Here is a 19,755-nt window from a genome sequence, read left to right as displayed (position 1 = left end):
TTTGGCAATGGACGGGTTCACTCATGTGTCCTCCCCACCCCTCTCTCCCACTGATTCACAAAAGTCTCTTGCTCTTTCTGCCATGATGGAGATGACAGCAATGGTGGTAGCTCAGCCTTTGGGCCTGGCTACCCTCTATGAACAGCTTTCAAGACACCCATCGGGGAAGGCAGCTGGCTGTCTTTGGCACACTGGCTGCAGCCTCTGTGACATTTTGTTATGATTGTGTTACTGTAGTCCTGCTCCAGGCCCCAAGGAACACTGGGCACAGTCCAAACACACACACATTCCTACTCACAGAGGAGAAGAGCTGTCTAATTTTAGCCATGACATGTAGGCGAGAGGAAGGGGCAGGCAGGAGGGGGCAGGGTGTGAGAGGACAAGATCTCAGCTGCAGCCACCCGCCCTGACTCACTCACTATGGCCTGTGTGTGACTGCCTGTGTGTGGCTATCGGCTCTCATCACCCGGGTAAATGACCGAAATAACAATAGCTGGTGACAGTAGAGTGAGCTGGCCTTTGGCGTGACCTTCCCTTCATCTTTGCAAAGACCAAAGAGGGAGATGGGTTTTGTGGCCCCAAAAGGGAGATGGGTTGTGTTTGTCTGGGAGCAGGTCCCTAGAGGCAGCTGGGGAACCCAGACAGCGGTGAAGCATGATGGGGAAGTCCCCAGCCTGGCTATGAGAGGTCCCATGGAGGGTTTTCACGATGAGGGAAGACACAAAGCTCCTGAGACATCTGTGGAGCCTGCCTGGACCAAAGACTAACTCAGTAGCAAGTTACCTCCTGTGCATGAAGACAGGCTCTCCGTGGCTGGCAGCTTGACTCTCATCAGCCATGCAAACTCCTTTATCCAAGTTCCAAGGAGGCAGGAGAGAATCGCCACTTTGGCACTTTAGCGTGTTCTCCCTGTGTCCTCCTGCTGCCGCTGCCAGGGAAGCTGCGCCGTCCCCGAGCTGCAGTTGGGAGTGTTTGGAGAGCAACTGGTGCCGTGGGGACCCCTCTCTTTCCGGGCCCGCTGTGGTGCATGCGCCTGTGGCTGGGGGCGAGCCAGCCTCGGGGCTGCTCGGAGAGGAAGTGCAGTTAGCTATTTTAACTAGAGCAGCAGCGTGGGGAGGAGCGGAGGGAGAAGCCAAGCTCTCTCTCCAAACTAGGACTTAGTAGGGGAGGGCTGGCCCGCTGCTGCGGCACGGCCACTGCCGCCCACTCGGCACCTGCAGGACCCCTGCACCGCTCCGGATCAGGTCACGGGGGCTTTTTCCCACTATCTCCCCTTTCCTTGTCCTGCTTATCTCTCTCCCTCACGCTTGCTGCTTTTGTTTGTACTGGGTGGGGGATGGGAGGGGACCTGGGGGGAGAGACAGCCCTTAGTTTTGTAGGTGTGGCATTTGGTTCCAGACCACTGTGAAGGACAGGGGGAGCAGACCCCGGAGTCATCCCCGAGACCCTCAACTTTGCTTCTGTCGAGCACTGTTTTCTGCCAGAGCCTGGAGCAAAGCCGATCCACAGCAGTCCCCAGGGTTCAGGCGAGGGGTCTGCAAAACACAGCCACCGTGGCACTCAGTGGTGCTTGGCTGCTGTTTTTGTGGGGTTGCCCTGCCAGTGGTGTATTTCCAGCCACCCGTTCTGCTGCTTTCGTCCTGCCAGTCCATGTGGCATGGGGGTGGCAGCAGGAAATCTGCAGGTAGCAGAGGACAGGGAGCTAGCCTGTACCTTGCCAGGACCCTCAGTCCTCAGTCGCTTTGCTTTGGAATAGTTTAGGAAAGCAGGACAGATTGTGGACTCCTGGTATATCCTCTGATGCTGGTGGCACTGTGATTCCCTGCTTATGCCAGGAGCAGGGGAATGCCCTTTCTGATCCCTGCTGTGGGCTGGAGGGAGGCATGTGAGTCCCATCTTTCTGGTCAGTGATCAATGCATGTTGTGGAGTGCCTGAGGTTTTCCTGACTTTGCTATGGAAGGTGCAGAGACTTACTAGCCTTGGGAATCACTGCCTGTGTTCTCTATCTGCTACACTGCAGCTTTGTTGTTACACAAGGTTCATCGCCTCCTCCCTGGGCAGACACTGTGTATTGCCCTGCCTGGGGCAGCACTGTGGCCAGTAGTAATTTCTGTGCCAGGATTTTGTCCTTGTGTGCTGGGGAAAAACTCTGGGGCTGCTCTGGGAGTTTGGATCCAACAGCTGGGCTGTGGGACTGGCCACCCTTTAAATAGTGTGTCCCTCCTTGTGAGGAACAGAGCTGTGTGTACTGAACAAGGGGACCACCACTGGGTGTGATAATGGGAATCTGCAAAAGAAACCATGGTCTGAGTACCTAAACCACCAGGACACCCTGGCTGAGGCCCCTGCTGCCTGGCTTCATGTGCGTCACTCTGGAAAGGAAGCTCAGAGAGAGAGAGAAGAAACTCTCCAACTCCTTCCCAGCCTGCATCACTAGTCCTGCTGATGGGACCAAAATAGAAACGTGTGGCCAGCCTCTCCCCCAACCCCTGCTCAGCCTCAGCCCCAGCACCATGGGTAACGTCCCTGAGTCCAGGGCTCATTCTCTGCGTTTCAGCCCTGGTTAATTCATGACTCAAAGCTGTCAGTCTTGCTGTTCAGCTCCTCAGCCAAATGCAGCAACAGATTGTTTACATCAGTGCTGTCAGGTTTCTTGATTGCCAGGAGGCAGATTATTTACTGTACTGGCATATAAACTTCATAACATTATGATGGTGGAAAGTTGTCAAGGGATATAAATGCCCAGAGTCAGCCCAGGAGGCTCCAAGGAGATGGTTTTGGTTTAAATTAAGATAAAACACTGTCTTCCATGGATTTTGGGAAGGAAATCACATTGTTGTAATGGGAACATTACTCTGAATGTTAGGGCTGACAAACTCTTCACTTTATGAAATCTCTGTTGAGGAGCTGAGCTGCTCTGGCAGATGTGCCTTAAAACAGATCTCACGTTTGCCCTGAGAAGGTGGTGAAAAAGGAGACGGCACCATGGCATCATGCAGAGCTTGGGGTGAGGTGGAATGGAGCTGCTATGAGAAGGGTGCTGGGAAAATGCTATGAACTGTATAAAAAGTCTCAGTCCCTTCTGCTTCCAGCCCCTGTTCTTCTCAGAAAACCAAGTGTGAGCATTTTCTTGTGGAGGGCCATGCATGAAGGTGGGATGGCTTTTGCTTTGTTTGAGGCATGGCTAGGCAGTGTCCTTCCACCCGGCTCTGCCACTTGGAGAAGCCTACCATGACAAACTGTCAAACTGTGGTATTTCATTTCTTTGCCTTTCTACAATTGTCCCCAAGGCAGCTGCCGGTCCTTGGTGTTGCACCTATCACCCTGACTTGCTCATTCCAAGAAAGCATCTTAGAAGTTGTATCTCTTCCCCCTGGTGTTCCCAACTCCTGACTGGCTGTGAGTTGTGCTCTTGCTTAGCCAGGTACAGGATGGATACAAAGACCCTACACTGATATAGCTGCCTGTCCCTTGTGAAGAAGTGCTGTCCTGGGACCTCCAGATTGGCCACCCAGAGTGCCCAGTGACACTGATAGTCTTCTGAGCAAGTTGGCAAACATGCTTAGATATTGTTGGGGTGCCTTGCTCTCATGCCCATGCCCAGTAGCCCTGACAGGGACCTCTATGCATCACGTGCAGGGACCTCAGGGACCACAGGGCTGGGAGGATGTCCTTTGCAGCTGCATGCATCTGACCACCAGCTGGTTTCTAAGCACTTGCCTTGCTTTCTTACTAGCAGAGAGGTCTGAATTAATCTTGATCAGGCCCAGGACTCACTGAAAGAGAAGCTGAGATGTGCTGCTCTCTGAGTACCGTGCTAGTATCAGAAATTGGCTTCTGCAGCCTGGAGAGGCAACCTCACAGTTGCAGCAGTAATCCCTTCCTCTGCAGGGTGACAGTGCAACTGAGGATGTCCTTGTCCTTCTTCTGGGAATACCATGCTCCTGCAGCTCAGAAGCCTGGAAGTGGCCCATATAGGTGGTGGCACTTGTTGCAGTAGGTCAAATGTATGAATCCTAAAGTAGATGAGCATAGCCCATAGCTCACCTCTCATGGTGCTTTGAAAGGCTCACGGCTTGGATGGAGCCTCCCCGTCCCTGTGCTGGGGGGAGCCCCATCTCCTTGCTTATACCGGACCCAGTGTGGGGAAGCTTCTGACTTGGTTTTATTTGTGTGATGGTTGAAGAGATGACAGCTGGAATGGAAATTCTGAGTAGAAAAAAGTGCACAGTATAGGAACTTGCTGATTACTGCACAGCTCACTGCAACCAAAGCTTGAGGGCAGCACCACATCTTGACGACCATTTTCCTTTCCCCATCTGGCACAGGGGCACCTTCCTCAGCAGACCTCATCTGTGCAGGTTGCTCTTGAAGCCTGGCTGGGGAGCCCCAGGGAGAGGAGAGGTCGGTGATGATGTGCAGGAAGCAGGACCAGAGAGAGGGGACAGGATCTCAGCAGGGGTGGTGTAAGGACAGTAGCATACATGGGAAGATTGAATATCAGAGCACTGAAAGGGCATTGTGGGCTGTGCAAGCTTGTGATGGAAACAGAGGCTGAAGGCAACCAGTGGTATGCCAGCGGGGTGGGAAGGAGCAGCAGCTCTCCGGATGGGCTCCTGGGTCCCTCAGTTCCTCCAGTGCCCTGGCAGGGAGGAGGCAGGGAGGCGACAGGGGAGAAGCCCAGGAGATCTTGCTGTCACACAGGAGTGCCTATTAATAACACACTTTCTTTGTGGCTGATCTGTATGAGTCAAGTGTCTTTGCCAGGAGAAGACAGCTTGTAAACTGAAGTGGGCTCCTGCTCAGACTCTGCCAGCTCTAGTGCCACAGCAGCTCCCCAGCACCCACAGCTAACCAGGATGCAGGAATCCAGCCAGCTGCCATCAGGACAGGTGCTCGTCATGGAACGAGGCGAAGCTCTCGGACTTGTTTCCCTGGTAGTCCCGTGGTTGGAAAAAATGCTTTCCAGTTGACTAACTGGAGGTTTGCTGAAAGGTCAGGAGGAGCTGATGGTATTATTATGTCCAGACTTCTCTGTGGCTCAAGGCTTGTGCATTTAGTATCAGCAACGTCCTGCAGTAGGATCCTCTTGCCTCCTTTGGTGCCAGGAGAGGGGTGCCAGATTTGTCACTGTATGAAGGTAACCTGAGATCTCTCTTGCTTCTGGGCACTGACAGGAATCGACCAGGCTGCTTGAGGGACAAAGGGAATAATAATGCAAAGGAAGGGCCAAGAGGGTATATGGCACAGGATCCCTCTGCTATCACAGAGAGCCTGTTAAGTATGGTACATGGGAGTTTGCTCTAGGCTAGTGAAGCAAAGCAGAATAGTGGATATCTGGAATATCCAGAGTCTCTTTGTGATGTGGACAAAGATTATGTCATGGGAGACACTGCATGTTAAGCCCTAAGGGTCAGCCTGTCTGGTTTTGGAACCACCATCACCAAATGAGGGATAGCTGCTGGATATCTGGAGAGATGTCTCCATAACAGCTGATTCATAAGCTCTATGTCCACTGCAGTTACAAGATGCAAATTTTTCCTCTTCGATTCCTGCTGTGCTTTCCAAGGGTATTTAGATCTTGATGGGACATGTTCCTGCTTCAGCAGCATCTCTGCACTGAGGCCAGGCAGGGTGTGTAGGATGCTTTGAGGAGTCTGGTAGTAAAAAAACACCCCACCTTTCAAGAGCTCTGCAGATCATGAGCAGACCAGAGCTACTGTCTCCTTCCTTATTCACAGAAGGAGATTGAAATGACAGTGTGTATCTGCTCATAAGTAGAGTTGATATACCAGTACATGCAGCAATACTTCCTTACTCTGCAAATGCCAGGCTGCCTTGATCCAGCCTCCTTACCTAACTGAGCCGAGTAATGTGCTCTACAGAGCAACCGCAGGTGCTGGCTCCTCTCCATCTTTTTTTAGTGACAAACAATAGAGATGCCAGAAATGTGCTGGTGTTAGGCTTCCGAGGCTTAGCTCTTTTCGTGCTCCTCTCTGTCTATTGCATGGTTCCCCAGCTGCTCTGCATGCAGCTCTGCTAATGCATATCAACCATGGGCAGCCCCGGCAGTTTGTCCATCTGCTCCACAGCAGCAGCTCTCACACCTGCAATACACCATTTGGAGCTCAGGTTGGTAGTGAGATGCAAGAGGTGGGGATCTGTACACCCAGCATATCTGAGCTGTCACATGCTGCTGTCATGGGCTGTCAGCTGGCAGTCTTGTAATAACCTTCACCACTGGTGGTCAGAGCTTGATTCCACATGCCATTTACAGACAGTCCTGAAGATAAAAAGATCTGCAGTCAGCTAGTGCTCAAACATAAATGTCAAACCAAGGTTGTTGTAGCAGATTTCCTCACGAGACTGGTGCAAAAAGGAAGGAAGCTGTGTTGAGAGATCTTCCTGCCCGCAGCAGCAACACAGTAAGCAGCGGAGCAGCTTTGTGCTTGTGGAATATCTGGGGTGGGAGGGAACAGCCATTCAGCTCATTTGAGGTGCCTTTGGTCAGTACCACGAGCTAAAGCTGGCCAAAAAGGGTCTGTTGCAATGTGCCAAATCCTGTGTTCTTGCTTGTGTTTTTTAATATGTTTTATTTGTTCAGACAGTTTTTAATACCTGTTGGTGATGATGCTCATTGGCAGCCATCTGAACATGATCCAGCGTGTGCCAAGTGGCCATGAAGGCCAGCAGTATCCTGGCCTGTGTCAGTAAGTGTGGCCAGCAGGACTGGAAAGTGACTGTTTCTTTGTCCTCAGCACTGGTGAAGCCACACCTCGAGTGCTGTGTCCAGTTTCGGGCCCTTATCCTGTCACTGAGGTGGTGGAGCACATCCAGAGGACAGTACAGCTGGTGAAGGGTCTATGGGACAAGTTTTAGGAGGAATGGCTGAGGAAGCTGGAGGATCATGGGAGACCTTATTGAGCTCTATAACTACCTGAGAGGAGGTTGTAGCAAGGTGTGGGGTCAGTCTCTTCTCCCAGGTAACAAGTGATAGAGCAAGAGGAAATGGCCTCCAAGTGTACAGGGAAAATTTAAATTCTCCGATTCTGTGCTGTTTACTGTACATCATCTTGCAGATAATATGGTGAAGGGTACATGAATGGAGCACTGCAGTGTTGGGAATAGGCTGGAAACAGAGTCATCAGCAAAATGCTGATGCCCTCTGCAAAGCTGCATCGGCCTTGGGTGGATTGAACCTTCTGGTGACCAAGTACCTGCCTGCATTGCTTGCAGTGGTAGAACTTGAGAAATACTTCTGAGGAGGTGACACTTTGGCTGTGCTTTCAGTTCAGCCAGGCTTTAGCTGCCCTGATGCTGCTCTCTGGAGGCCATTGCCTTCCTTCCTGCCTCCTTCCCTCCTTTCCTCACTCGTCCCTCCTTCCCTTGCATTACTGAGTACAGGCATGGTGATAAGCCTATAGAAACTGAAGAGCTGGCCTTCCTTGTCTGCAAGGGTGGAGGAGACCAAACCAAGCCTTGTCTTTTCCAGAATACAAACTCACCTTTGTACTCATCTATTAAAAAGAGGTACAGCCCAATGGGCTGCTTGTGCTACAAGCACTATCAAAAACTCCATGTCCCATCTTACATGCATTTCCCAAATAAACAGGGAAGAAGCTTCTGATAAATTCATGTGTTTGTGTGGGCCTTGGCTCATTGGAAGTTTAGGCCAGAGTGATCTCCTGAAGGTTCTCTGATATTACTGATCCATAAGAATGTAAAAGAGCACGGGAAGAGAGGAAGATAGAAAAAGGGGAGGAGATGTCAGTCTGCATGGTGAGCAGCATGCCCATGCTCTTGTGGTGTGTAGAGGAGATGCCTTGCACAGCATGGAAATCTTTGAGAGTGGTGGTGGTGATGGTGGCTTGTGTGTGCTTGCAGGCTGCCATGATCAAGTCTCCTGCCTTGGGAGCAATTGAAGAGAAGAAATTTGCTTCTACCAAACTAAGGGTTTTGGCGGGTTTTTTTAAAGTTGGCCTTGAATAAATACTCTAGCAGCTGAAGAGAGGTGACAGCTGGAGGGTGGGAAATGAAGCACTGTCTCTGGAGGACAGGAGCACTGGAGCTAGCCAGATTCAGCTCCTTCCACTCAGGCCTTTGTGTGCTGAGCCACTGAAAGTCTTGCAGCACCTTCCACCCGTGGCTTTCAACAGACTGTTGCAATGTCCAGGCAGCCTGTCAAGCTTTGAGAGCTGGGCAGGGAAAGCATGAGCTTTCCATAAAGCTCTTTCTCCCATAAGAGGGAAGTTTTGCTTAGGACAGATGGAATGATCTTCCTAACTCTCTTCTCCAGCCTCTCCTGCCCCAGCCTCTCCCAACTTCCAGCTCTCCCAGACCTCTTCTACCAAATTTTCCTGCCCTGGTTTTACTGTCCTGATCAGTTTTTTTCTGTAGGACTTACAAGGGCTTAATTTCAATTTGCTACAAATTTGGTGGGACTGATACCTAGCTAGAGAGCGGTTCCTGTGTGAAAACCAGGTGGATCAGCATCAGGAGAGTGGTAGGGGTGATGGAGGTGCCAGGGCTGATCGGCACCTCAGGGTGCACAGGGGTTCTGCTTAGTGGAGTGCAGGGAATGCAGAGGGTCCTGGCTAGGCGGTGACACCTGCCCTGCCTTGCAGCCCTCTGGGCTGAGCTGTGAGACTCATGGAGCAGTAAAGCTGTGGGGAGCATCACTACCACCTGGCTCAGGTGGCATTGCCATGTCTCCCACTCCCTGCTTCAGCCCTCTATCCCTTGCTTCCCACTGTCCCCTTGCCCTGACAGCCACAGGGTGGCCTGGGACTCACAGGGGAGCTTACTTAATCCCTGGTCTCTGTGTTAACAGCCACCATCCGGATGCAATGGAAACCTTTTTTAGGCGGCACTTTGGGCGGAAGGGGCTGCGGCGCACCAGCGTGGTGGCTGTGCCCACGGGCAAGGCCAGGCGTCGCTCCCAGGTGGGGCTGCCCTCCGCCTCGCTGACTCAGTGCCGCCGCGGCTCAGGCACCCCAGTGCCATCCCTCTCCTGCCTGGGCCTGGTCCGGCGTCCCGGCACGCGTCGCCGCTCCAGCACCACACCGCCCTGCCTCAGCCCCAGGTTTGCCGTGCAGAAGAAGCGTGGAGGCCAGGCACAAGCTATTGATGCCCAGCTGCTGGGTCCCACTGTCCTCCTGGCCAGCCTCGTCCCCACAGGAGAGGAGGGGGACAGGGTTCACTGCACTGACAGCTCCACATCTGAGTCTCCAGAGGACGGTGGTGCAGCAGCAGGAGCTGAGCAGGGCCAGCACGGGCATAGTGCTGAGGAGACGTGGCTGGCCATGCTGCCCCAGCTGCGGCCGCTCCAGGCAGGCCTGCTGTCGCGGGGCCCCCGCTGCCTGCGGCGCGCCTCCTCCAGCCGCCTGCCCACTGAGGCCCTGCACGGCCGGGCTGCCTACGGCCTGCCGGGCCGCTACCGCCGCCTCAGCCAGCACCGGCGCTCCAGCGATGCCCCTCAGCCTGGGCTGCTCCCCTCCAGCCACCCACGGCTGCTGGCCCGGCGCTGTGCAGGAGTGGCTGGAACCAAGTGCCCCTCTGCCACCCTCGTCAAGGGTTTGGGACCGGAGCCCATCTGCCACACCACCCCGGACGGCTGGAGCCCCCGGCTGCTGTATGTATGGTGGCAGCGCCTTGGGGAGGGGAGAGGGGGAGTGCAGACCCAGGTTTGGTGGGGAAGGAGGGAAGAGACTCAGCGCCGTTGGTCCTGGCTGTCGTTGGTGTCTTGCAGTGCTGCTGGCGTACCATAAGCATCTTCCACTCGGGCCAGGTATGCCACTGATGCTCTTGGTGCAGTTCCTGGGGCTTGTGGGTGTCCTCTCCTGCCAGACGGGGATCAGAGGAATGTGGTAGGCCTGGTTACTGGCTGGAGATGCACACTTTCTCCTCTTGGTTGGAATTTCTGCTCCTTTCCTCCACCCTAGCACATCTGGGAGAAGCTTACTAGCCCCAAACAAACAGCTGCTTTTGTTCTGGCCAGTTGTACTGGTCCCTGTAAACAGCCCAGGCTCTGAGGTGCCTGAGAGATACAGGGAGACTGTTGGACAGGTCCTCTAGATTGTCCCTGCAAAGGCAGTCCCACCACTGCAGCTCTGTGGACACTCCCTGGGTGTTTTACAGTGGAGCTCTTATCGCTGAGGGCATTAACCCAGCAGGCTCAGGCTGTGCCTTTTGTTAGGTACAGGCTGTCTGGCTGAGCTGTCAGCAACATGGCCAGTACCTCTTCATCCCACAGGACTATCTCACAGAAAAAGGTACTTCTCAGCCACCTGGGATGGAAATTCACCTCATTTCCAGCCACTTGGTCCTGAGGAGGCTTTTCTGCTCCAGCCTCACGTTGCATCTTAGAAGCAGGTTGTGCTTTGCATATTTATTTAATAGCCAGCCCTCCTTTGTCTTCCAGGAAAGCTATTGCCAAATCGAGTCTCCAACACATGGTAGCCCAGCCAAACCCGGCACTAGCCTTGAGGAGTGACTCAGAGAGGCAGATATGCAGCACTGTGGATTGGAGCGTAAGTTGTACTGTGTTTTGCTGGACATTGCATGGAATGGTCCCTTGGCCAAGAAGCAGCAGGCTCTTCCCTGGGTTGAGGCTTCCCAGGTAACTGACTTTGACACATTTATAGCCTCCCCCATTGCCACCAGCTGGTGCCAGCATCTGTGCTCCTGGCAGCACTACTTGATGCTGCAAGAGAGAGGCTGTGGAGGCACAGGTGGTTTCTGGAGGGATGGCATAACTACTCCACTCCCAGCTTTTCTGCTTCTGACAGCCAAGATCTGTTGGCTGGGGCCAAGCAACAGGAGTAAGCCCCTGCTCCTTAACAGGCAATGCCCCACAGGTTTTAAGCTGCATATTCAGATTGTAGAACAGAAGCTGGTTCAGGAGTGTCCCCTGCACTGAGTTTGCCCTGATGCCTCCTCTTGGGATGATGAAAACAGCTCTCCTGTGCAGGACACTACAAGTGGTTTGTAGGTCTTGGTTTAGTTTCCTGGGGCCCTCTTGTTTACAGCAGGTGGGCCATGGCAGCAGCTTTCTGAGGTTTCCTCTCTCCAGATGTCCCTGGCTGTTGCATGCATCTTGTCTCCTGGCCTCCACCTAGCTCCAACCTCCCACCCCCAGCATTGTCCAGTATCCAGTCCCTTGCACAAAGTATTTTAGGGGCTCGGGTGCCTCTCTGGGGTTGCTGTCAGAGCTTGTGTTGTCTTGTGTGTTTCAGGAGGCTGCAGTCTATGGGGAGCACATCTGGTTTGAGACCAATGTCTCTGGGGACTTTTGCTACGTTGGGGAACAGAATTGCATGGCAAAGCTTCTGGTGAGTCACCTGGGGCAACAAACATGGCTGTGCTGTCACCTTATGGGGAGACCGCAGAGGCCACGCTGCTGCTGCTGCTGCTGCTGGGGGACATGCAGGGGTCTGGGGAGCTGCTGAAGCAGGGCCTGTTTCCTCCTGCCTCTGCATACCCAAGGGCCTAGACCCCTGTTTCTGCCAATGCTGGTTCTCAGTTTGTAATGGGAACTTGTAGGGCTGCTACTTGCCTGGAGGGTTCCACAGAGAGGCTGTTGGTATTCCACACCCTTGAAAGGACAATCTGAATCCAAGACCTTTCAATAGAGGAGAAAAGCGAGCTCTGGAGACCCAGGCCTGTTGCCTCCTGCCTCTGCAGTCCTCCCGCCCAGTTTGTAGGCTCAGTCCTGCTCGTGGTGCAGGACATGGAGCACTGATGCCACCCTCTGCCTGCCATTCTGCAGGTACCTGCCACTGATGCCACCCTGCAGGTGCCTCCCAGACCAGCTTCCATGGTGCTCTCAGTGTCGGAAAAAGACAAGGACTGCGGGACAGGACAATAGGGAAAGCACCTCCCTGCTCTGTACCAGGCTTGAGAACATCTGCTATAGGCACATGCTTAGACCCCTTCACTAGATAGGAAGTCTTGGTTGTATCTAATGTTACAACAGGGCTTGTTCTGTATCCCAGTACATAAGAAGGAGGTATGATGGGAGGCTGAGCTTGCCAGGCTCTGAACACTGTACATTTTCATTCACATATGTTTTTTTCCTCCCCTTTTCTTACCCTTCAGCAAAAACCTCTCTCCAGGCGCAAGTGTGCAGCCTGCAAGATCGTAGTGCATACACCCTGCATCGAACAGCTGGAGAAAGTGAGTAGAGCTTGTTAAGCCCTCCCTGCAGCTCGCAAAACTGTAGCAGCCTTTTCTTGGGCAGTGAAATACAAGAAGATTGGGGAACTGCAATGTGTAATTGCAGAGAGGGGTCTTCTGAGGAGACAGTACCAAAATGAGGATCTAGTGATATGATTGGGAGCCCAGGCCCCATTTTGTTCAGTAACCAAGACATGTGAGGGTTTTGTGGCGAGTACCAAACAACTCCAAAGGTTCTGAACCTTACTGTAGTGCAGTAAATTCCAGTAGATTTCCTTCAGGTATGATGGTTTTACTGGTTCCTCTCATGTGTTCTTCCTACAGATAAATTTCCGCTGCAAGCCTTCCTTCAGGGAGTCAGGATCCCGGAACATACGGGAGGTGAGAGATGTGCCTTGGACTCTGCCCACATCTGCATCTCCCATTTCCAGTTTGGTGTAAAGACACCACATGCTGCCTGCATGTTGCCCATCCAAGTGGAAGCATCGTGTTCCTTACTGCTCCAAGGGGGTGGTGCCATAAAAGGGATGTTTCTCTGCAAGGCAGCAGCACAGACTGGGTATGAAGAGTGACGAGTTTGCAGGCAGCAGATGCAGAGCATCCGGTGGTTTGCATGTTCTGAATCTGCATGGGAGGAACCTACAGTGTTTTTTGGAAGAAATTTTGCCCCTTGTGTTGGGTCCTCAGGCACATAGATGAGGCTGTGGCAAACAGCAGTCCCCAAGTCTCCTGCAATTTGGAAGGAAGCAGTATGGGCTCATTTCTGGCTTTATCACTCAGCCCTGACCTAGGTGCCACAGGTAGCAGTGGAAGTTGCCCACAGTAGTGGTATCAGACCCCTTCAGCCCATGTTGTAATGTACTGGGCATAAGCAGTGGCCTGGAACCTGTCTGCTGACCTGCACTGGTGGAAGCAGCTGTCAGCCTTCATGCTTCACCCTCCAGCCTGTGGAGCCAGTGTAGCCTGTGCAGTGCTCAGGAGTTGGTGTGGGTGGCTCAGTCATGGGCCATTTTGGTAACAGAGCTGCCCCCAGCACACTGTATTTGTGCTGGCACAGCAGACCTAGTGGGAGAAGGATGTTCAAACTCAGGGCTGCCTGCTTTGAAATGCCGGCATGGTGTCGTAACGGGAAGCTTTCAGCATCACTTTAAACCTTCCTTTCTTGCTTTGTTTTTCTTTCTGTGCCTCCTTCCCATATTGCTCTTAATCTAGCTCACTTATTTGTGCTTTACTTACCTTTTGGGCTCTGCTAACAGCTTGCTACCTCTGCTCAATTGTATGTCTCTATTTTTCCTCTATCCAGCCTTTACAAATCTTTTCTCCCTCCCCTTTCTTGCTTTTTCTTTTTTCTCACAAATTCTCCATCCTGTCTTTCTAATGCTTCTCAGTTCCTCCAAGGCCTCTTCCTTCCTGTTTCCCTAAAAAGATGCTCTTCTGGCCTTGGTGGTGCCAGGGATTTCCTTCAGGGTCAGCCCTTTCCCTAGATGTGCCTGCTTGGACCCAGAGCTGGCTCAAGGCATAGCCCTCCTTCTGCTCCTACTGGATTAATATCCACTAAAGCCAACAAGACTCTTCATCCCCTCTTGTGTACTGCACTCGGAAGAGGGAACACTGGAGCTGACCCCAACCTCCTGCCAGTTTCTGTCTCTCATCATCACAATCCCAAAAAGCTGTCAGGAGCAGGATGTTGGAGGCTGTCATGCCAGCCTGTGAACTCACACTCCCTTTCTCTTTTTGCTTTTCTCTCTGCAGTGCTGTTCCCAGTCCAGGGCTGGAAGAATAGGATGGGATTTAGGACAAGTGGTACTTCATTACAAAACTTCTAAATCCCTCACAATCACTTCTGCAAGTGCCAGCCCTGAACCCACTGTGAGCCTGCAGGCAGAGCAGAGGTGCCGGCGAGCAGCCTTGCTGCCCACGCTGGCACTGAAGCAAGCTCAGGATTGGCCTGAGGAAAGAGCAGGGGGAAGTGGGTGTGGAGGGCTTTGGGGCTGCCACTCCTCAAGGAATGTGGAGTGTGGAGGTTCACTGCTTAGCTGCAAACACTTTCATCTTCTTCCTGTGGGCACAAACTGTGTCTCTCCAGGGATTTTCATGCCTTCCACCAGCACATTTTTCACCTGGCACTAGGGGCATCTGGGCAGAGATATTAAGGGACAGAGATGTGTTACTGCTTACCCACTCTCCATTGGATCTGCTTTGTTTGATTCTCAGTCTTCAGTTTCCCTGTCCTCCTTCCTATTTCTTCTGGTTTTAATTCCCTTTTCTTGGAGCATCTTAATTTGGCCTCTTGTCCCCTGACGTTTTGGCTTTGCCTTCTCTCAGCGGGTGGGGGGCTGGTCCCTATGAGCAGTGGTTTTGCTGCAAGAGCAGAGGTTGGCTGGCCTGTGTCCATTTCTTCTCCTTCTTCCTGTGTTCCCTCATGCACTGGGCCCTTCACTTCTTATTTTTTTCAATTTTCTTTTTTTTTCTTTTCTGTTTAGCCCATTGTTGTCCGACATCACTGGGTGCACCGGAGGCGGCAGGAAGGGAAATGCCGGCAGTGTGGCAAGGTGAGAGGGCATCTTGGACATTTTTCTCAGCCTGAAGGAAACCTAAGGTCAAGCCAGAGACATGAACAGGGCTTGGAACCAGGGACATCCCACCATTCTTGTTTGGCAGCAAAACCAAGACACGTGCCTGCTTTGCTCAGTGAAGCACTATTTAACTGCTTCCCACATAGAGTAGTTCTTCCCCTGGGTCCAACTAATCCCGAAAGAGATTGTCTTCCTGACATGCTTTCCATAAGCAATAAGGACACCCCTACAGAGCACAGTGGCCTCCCTGGTGCTGTTGTTGTGGTTGGGACTGTCTGACAGGATCTGGAGGGCTCCAGCTGCAGGCATGCTCTCTTTGTTAGTGTCTCTTACTGGATGGTGGGACACTGCAGGGAATTCCCTAAGCCTCTTGTCCTTTCTTCCATAGGGTTTTCAGCAGAAGTTTGCCTTCCACAGCAAAGAGATTGTAGCCATCAGCTGTTCCTGGTGCAAACAAGCGGTGAGCACAGCCCCCTGACTGCCTTACCAGTCGGTTCTGCACTAATGACCTCGGCTTTCTGCTGGAGCTCCCCGAGCTGCTGCTCGCAGCCTGCCCTTAACAGCTCCCCCTGCTGGGAGAGGCTGTGCTGTGGTATTTGCCAGCTCCTTTGAGAAACTTTCTCTTCATTACCTTGCCGTTACAAAATTCCTGCATGGTTTCATCCAGCACTCCCTGCATTGGCATAGGGAACCTGAGAGGAGGAGATTGTGGCTGTGCCCAGCAAACTGAGCAGCTGAATTTTCTCTTTGTCTTCTCCTTGGCCAGTATCACAGCAAAGTATCGTGTTTCATGCTGCAACACATTGAAGAGCCCTGCTCACTAGGGGCTCACGCTGCTGTCGTCGTTCCTCCCACCTGGATACTGCGGGTCCGGCGGCCCCAGGTAAGTCACTTCAGCTCTTGGGGCTCTTTCACAGTTACCCCTTGCCCAGTGGCTCCTCACAGAGTTTTTGTATTTGTTCCTTTTCTCTCTAGAATCCACTGAAATCTAGTAAGAAGAAGAAGAGGACATCATTCAAGCGGAAATCCAGCAAAAAGGGGGCCGAGGTAAGATATGAGGGGACTGGGAATGACCTTGTCTTGGAAGGGCAGTGGGACTAAACAGTGAGGAGCAAGGCTGAGAATAAAAGTGCTTTTCTGGGTCTGTACTGATGTTAAGGAGGTTGAGCTGGAGGGAGTGTGCCTGCTGGCAGGGTATATGCCAGGTACAAAGTTTATGGGGTGGCTTGGATGTTTTCTTCCTCCTGCTTCTGACCTGCATGGTGTTAGGGCTCAGCTGGAGGTGGCAGTTTGTGTTTCCCCAGCTTTGTTGAAGGATCTATGGTATCTCTTGCAGGAGGGGAGGTGGAAGCCCTTTGTCATCAAGCCCATGCCAGCTCCTCTCATGAAGCCCTTGCTGGTGTTTGTAAACCCCAAGAGTGGTGGGAATCAGGTATGGCCTTGTCTGGTGTGTCTAAGAAGGCATCTCTGTGAGGGTGTTGCCATTTGAGTGCTGAGCTCTCATCACAGTTTTGGTGATGCTTCAGCTGCACAAGAGGCCACAATGCTAGTTTGCTGCCCAGCAGTTCCTACCTCGGCCAGAATTTGCCTCTGTCCCGTCCAGAATGGTGTTGTTTTAGCCTGTCCCCAGGCAGGGCCAGATGCCTCCTTCTGCTGTCCACTGGGAACTTGATATTACCTGAAGTAGTTTTTTTCTTCCCATAGGGAGCCAAGATCATCCAATCCTTCATGTGGTATCTCAACCCACGGCAGGTTTTCGACCTCAGCCAGGGTGGACCCAAGGAGGCGTGAGTACTGATGGGGCAGCACCTTTCTTTCCCCCATCCATGTCCCAGGATTGCTCCCGAGAGCTCTTCCCCCAGTTCATAGAGGGAGACATGGATGTGGCTTTGTGAATGCCAAGGGCTCTGTGAGGCAGCCGCTGTGTAACACCTTCAGCAACTGTCCCCTCCTCAACCTCCCTGTTCCCCACAGGCTGGAGCTGTACCGCAAAGTCCACAACCTCCGGATCCTGGCGTGCGGGGGAGACGGCACGGTGAGTCTCCAGCCCCTCCATCCCCTGGTGCCCCTTTGCCCAGGCCTTTCCAGTGTGGACAGCAGCCCTCCTTGTTGTAAACCAGAACAGGGCAAACTGGGCACACTGCATCCATGGTACAGCTGGTAGCATAGATGCTGTGGGTCCCCTCATGCACTGTTCCAGGGAGTGCTAGTCTAACATGTCTGGATTTGTAGCCCTTTTGAGGGCCAGTGTCCTCACTGGGGTTACTGGTATCTCCTGCAGCACCTGATTAGAGCATTAAAGACTGTGAATAGCCTCAGTTTTGGCTAAGGAGACCCCATCTCTGCCCCTCTGCCATTGCTAGTACTCCAAGTCACCTCGGCCTGCCTGCTGGTCCCTGAGATAACTAATGGTTTCTTTGAACTCTCTTGCTTGAGCAGGTGGGCTGGATACTCTCCATTCTGGACCAGTTACGCATCAACCCACCTCCTCCTGTGGCCATCCTACCTTTGGGGACAGGGAACGACTTGGCCAGAACGCTGAACTGGGGTGGGGTAAGTGATGGGCACAAGAACCTACTGCTGACAGAGCAGGGCTGAGTGCTTCGATCCTTGTTTCAGACACATGGCTGGAGATTTGCATGGGCTCGTGTTTCAACTTCCTATAAATACAGAGCAACAAATAAGTGCAATTTGGATGCTGCTGTTCTTCTGACATTTGAATGGTTCTGCATTAGATTATACAAAAGCGATTGCCTTTTCAAACTTTGGAAAATTTTTACAAGGAAGATGTATTGTTTTAAATTTCAAGTCCCATTTTGTTGTGCATTCAAGTAGAGTTGATCTCTTCTACATCTTTTTACTCTGAGATGCCTTACCAAAGCCTTCTGTCTGGGTTATCTCTTTGGGAGGCAGGCATGAGACTCCCCAAGTCCTTCTCTTCACCAGGGTTACACAGATGAGCCTCTGTCCAAGATCCTATCGCACGTAGAAGATGGGAACATAGTACAGCTCGATCGCTGGAACCTCCATGTGGAGCCAAACCCTGACACAAACCCTGAGGAAAAGGATGAGGCAGCTGCTGACAAGGTGGGACACCTCCTCTCCATGTCTGTTCCCTGTGCTAGAGGTCTGCATTCTCTCTTCTGACACTGGCTTGGGCAGTCTCAGCACTTGGGGCTACGTTCTTGGGTTGGTGTTTCCCTCTCACTCCTCCAATTCCACCATTCTGTTCATGGCTCTGAGCCACAGCACTCTTGCTGTGTATATAGAGTTCATAACTAAATGCCTACCAAAGGTTTTTAGCCACAACTTGCAATAGGTATAAGCCCAGTCTTCTCTGAGACTGTTTTCTTTAACAGAAACATGGGTGATTGCAGAAACCTCAGACAGCAGAGTGTGTCCCCTTGGACTGTTTCCCTTACCCCTAGGAGCCAGGAACTAATCCATCATCTCAGGCTGGTGACCTCTGTATTTTCCTAGGGAAAAGGCAAGCAAGGTCCCTCAGCCTCATGAGCACTGTAATGGCTCTGCTGTAACCTGACCTCATCTGTGCCATGGGCACATGCTGGCAGCCTCATCCTTATTTCTCCTTTCCATTTCAGCTCCCTTTGGATGTCTTTAATAACTACTTCAGCCTTGGCTTTGACGCACGGGTGACACTGGAGTTCCACGAATCTCGAGGTACAGGGCAGTGGCAGGACTTGGTCGGGGTCTGTGGGATAAGCCTGTTCTTGTTTGTGAGTTCCTCAGGAAAGGGAATGAGAGAATTGCTTCAGGGACAGAGCTGGAGGTGAAACATGAGGAGCAAGTCCAAGCTGCAAAGAGGGAAGAGGGGTACCTGCACAGGAAAGAAGCTGGGGGCAGACCCCTGGCTGAGGCTGGCTGGAGAGCTATGTCTGAGGAGAGCTGGCAAGTGAAATATTTCCATGTGTAGGCCAGTGACCTGGACTTTTTTCTCCTTTCCCTAGAGGCCAACCCAGAGAAGTTCAACAGCCGGTTTCGGAATAAAATGTTCTATGCTGGGGTGAGTGCGTGGGGGATATCTGAGCCTGCCATCATAGCAGCCTTAACGTCAGCTGCAGCACAGGCATGGACCTGCCTCTTGCCTGCACCCTAAATTCACCCATTTAAGCTGCATGGACCTTCACATGCACCGAAGCTAAGCCCCCCAGCCTGAAGCTGGAAAGTTGCTGGAGAAATGCTGCAGTGCTGAGAGTCACAGCTCCCCTTTGGCTGTGAGTGTTGCTGGCAGTACAGCTTGCTCCGTGGCCTGCAGTACAGTTGCTGTATTGATATCCTGCCACTATTGTTCTTGATCTCAAGCTCACGGGTGGTCACCCAGGCAGGACCTCCCTGGAGCTGTGGGAAGGCAGACTGTTCCCCCTGCAGAGGAAAAGGAAGCCTTTCCATAGTCTGCACACTACTTTGGTCTTTTATTATATACCTTGGACCAGTTAGAGCTTCCTGGCTAATTACACCACCCTCCTGTGTCTCACCTCTAGAACTTTGCATCTCAGTATCATCTTTGTTCCTCTGTCTCCCCATGCTCAATATACTTTCTAGCCATGTGTCTGGTGACTGGTATTCAAGCAGTACTAAAGGCCGAGTGCTGCTCTGTGCCATCTCACATCTGTCCTGTTTGTGTCTCTTTTGCTGTCTACACAGTTAACCCCAAAGGGGACCCATTCTATTCTGTCCCTCTTGGAATCTCTAGATGGGATCACTTCAGCTCTGTTTTGTGGTACTTCATCTCAGCTTGAGACTGAATTTGTCTCTTGTTACTTGATTCTCACTGGAGGAGACTCGTCAGCTCTTCCCTAAAGTCAGGACTGGGCTGGCAAGGGAAAGCTAGAGCATGTTACTGAAGGTGCCTCAAGGTTTTTGGTAGGCAAAATAGCGCGATGAATGGATCAGGTTGTTTTGGAGGAGGACTTCTGACAGTGGATGAAAAGGGGGTTTGCAGGTTTGAGGAGCTGAGGTCTGTGTCAGGCTGAGTTGCAGGTC

At 52.3% G+C, this 19,755-nt stretch overlaps 1 protein-coding gene across 8 annotated transcripts in view; it reads left to right on the top strand.

Moving 5' to 3' along the window:
• DGKZ (diacylglycerol kinase zeta) overlaps positions 1 to 19,755 on the top strand; it is a 48,533-nt gene that overhangs the window by 12,670 nt on the left and 16,108 nt on the right. For 2 of the 8 annotated variants that reach the window (XM_050974853.1, XM_050974851.1), the window contains exons 1-17: positions 1,120 to 9,632; positions 10,422 to 10,530; positions 11,236 to 11,331; positions 12,098 to 12,175; positions 12,500 to 12,556; positions 13,928 to 13,978; positions 14,659 to 14,727; positions 15,140 to 15,211; positions 15,518 to 15,634; positions 15,727 to 15,798; positions 16,088 to 16,183; positions 16,456 to 16,538; positions 16,726 to 16,786; positions 17,191 to 17,304; positions 17,698 to 17,838; positions 18,354 to 18,432; positions 18,720 to 18,775. In XM_050974853.1, the coding sequence (XP_050830810.1) occupies positions 8,707 to 9,632; positions 10,422 to 10,530; positions 11,236 to 11,331; positions 12,098 to 12,175; positions 12,500 to 12,556; positions 13,928 to 13,978; positions 14,659 to 14,727; positions 15,140 to 15,211; positions 15,518 to 15,634; positions 15,727 to 15,798; positions 16,088 to 16,183; positions 16,456 to 16,538; positions 16,726 to 16,786; positions 17,191 to 17,304; positions 17,698 to 17,838; positions 18,354 to 18,432; positions 18,720 to 18,775 (2,277 nt within the window). In that variant the 5' untranslated portion in view covers positions 1,120 to 8,706. Of the gene's footprint in view, positions 1 to 1,119; positions 9,633 to 10,421; positions 10,531 to 11,235; positions 11,332 to 12,097; positions 12,176 to 12,499; positions 12,557 to 13,927; positions 13,979 to 14,658; positions 14,728 to 15,139; positions 15,212 to 15,517; positions 15,635 to 15,726; positions 15,799 to 16,087; positions 16,184 to 16,455; positions 16,539 to 16,725; positions 16,787 to 17,190; positions 17,305 to 17,697; positions 17,839 to 18,353; positions 18,433 to 18,719; positions 18,776 to 19,755 lie in introns of those variants that run through there. The other 6 variants (XM_030239738.2, XM_050974854.1, XM_050974852.1 and 3 more) reach the window with 5 other exon arrangements.

The sequence above is a fragment of the Serinus canaria genome, chromosome 5 (genome assembly GCF_022539315.1).
Source record: "Serinus canaria isolate serCan28SL12 chromosome 5, serCan2020, whole genome shotgun sequence".
Lineage (NCBI taxonomy): Eukaryota > Metazoa > Chordata > Aves > Passeriformes > Fringillidae > Serinus > Serinus canaria.
This window is presented reverse-complemented; position numbering and strand designations above follow the sequence as displayed.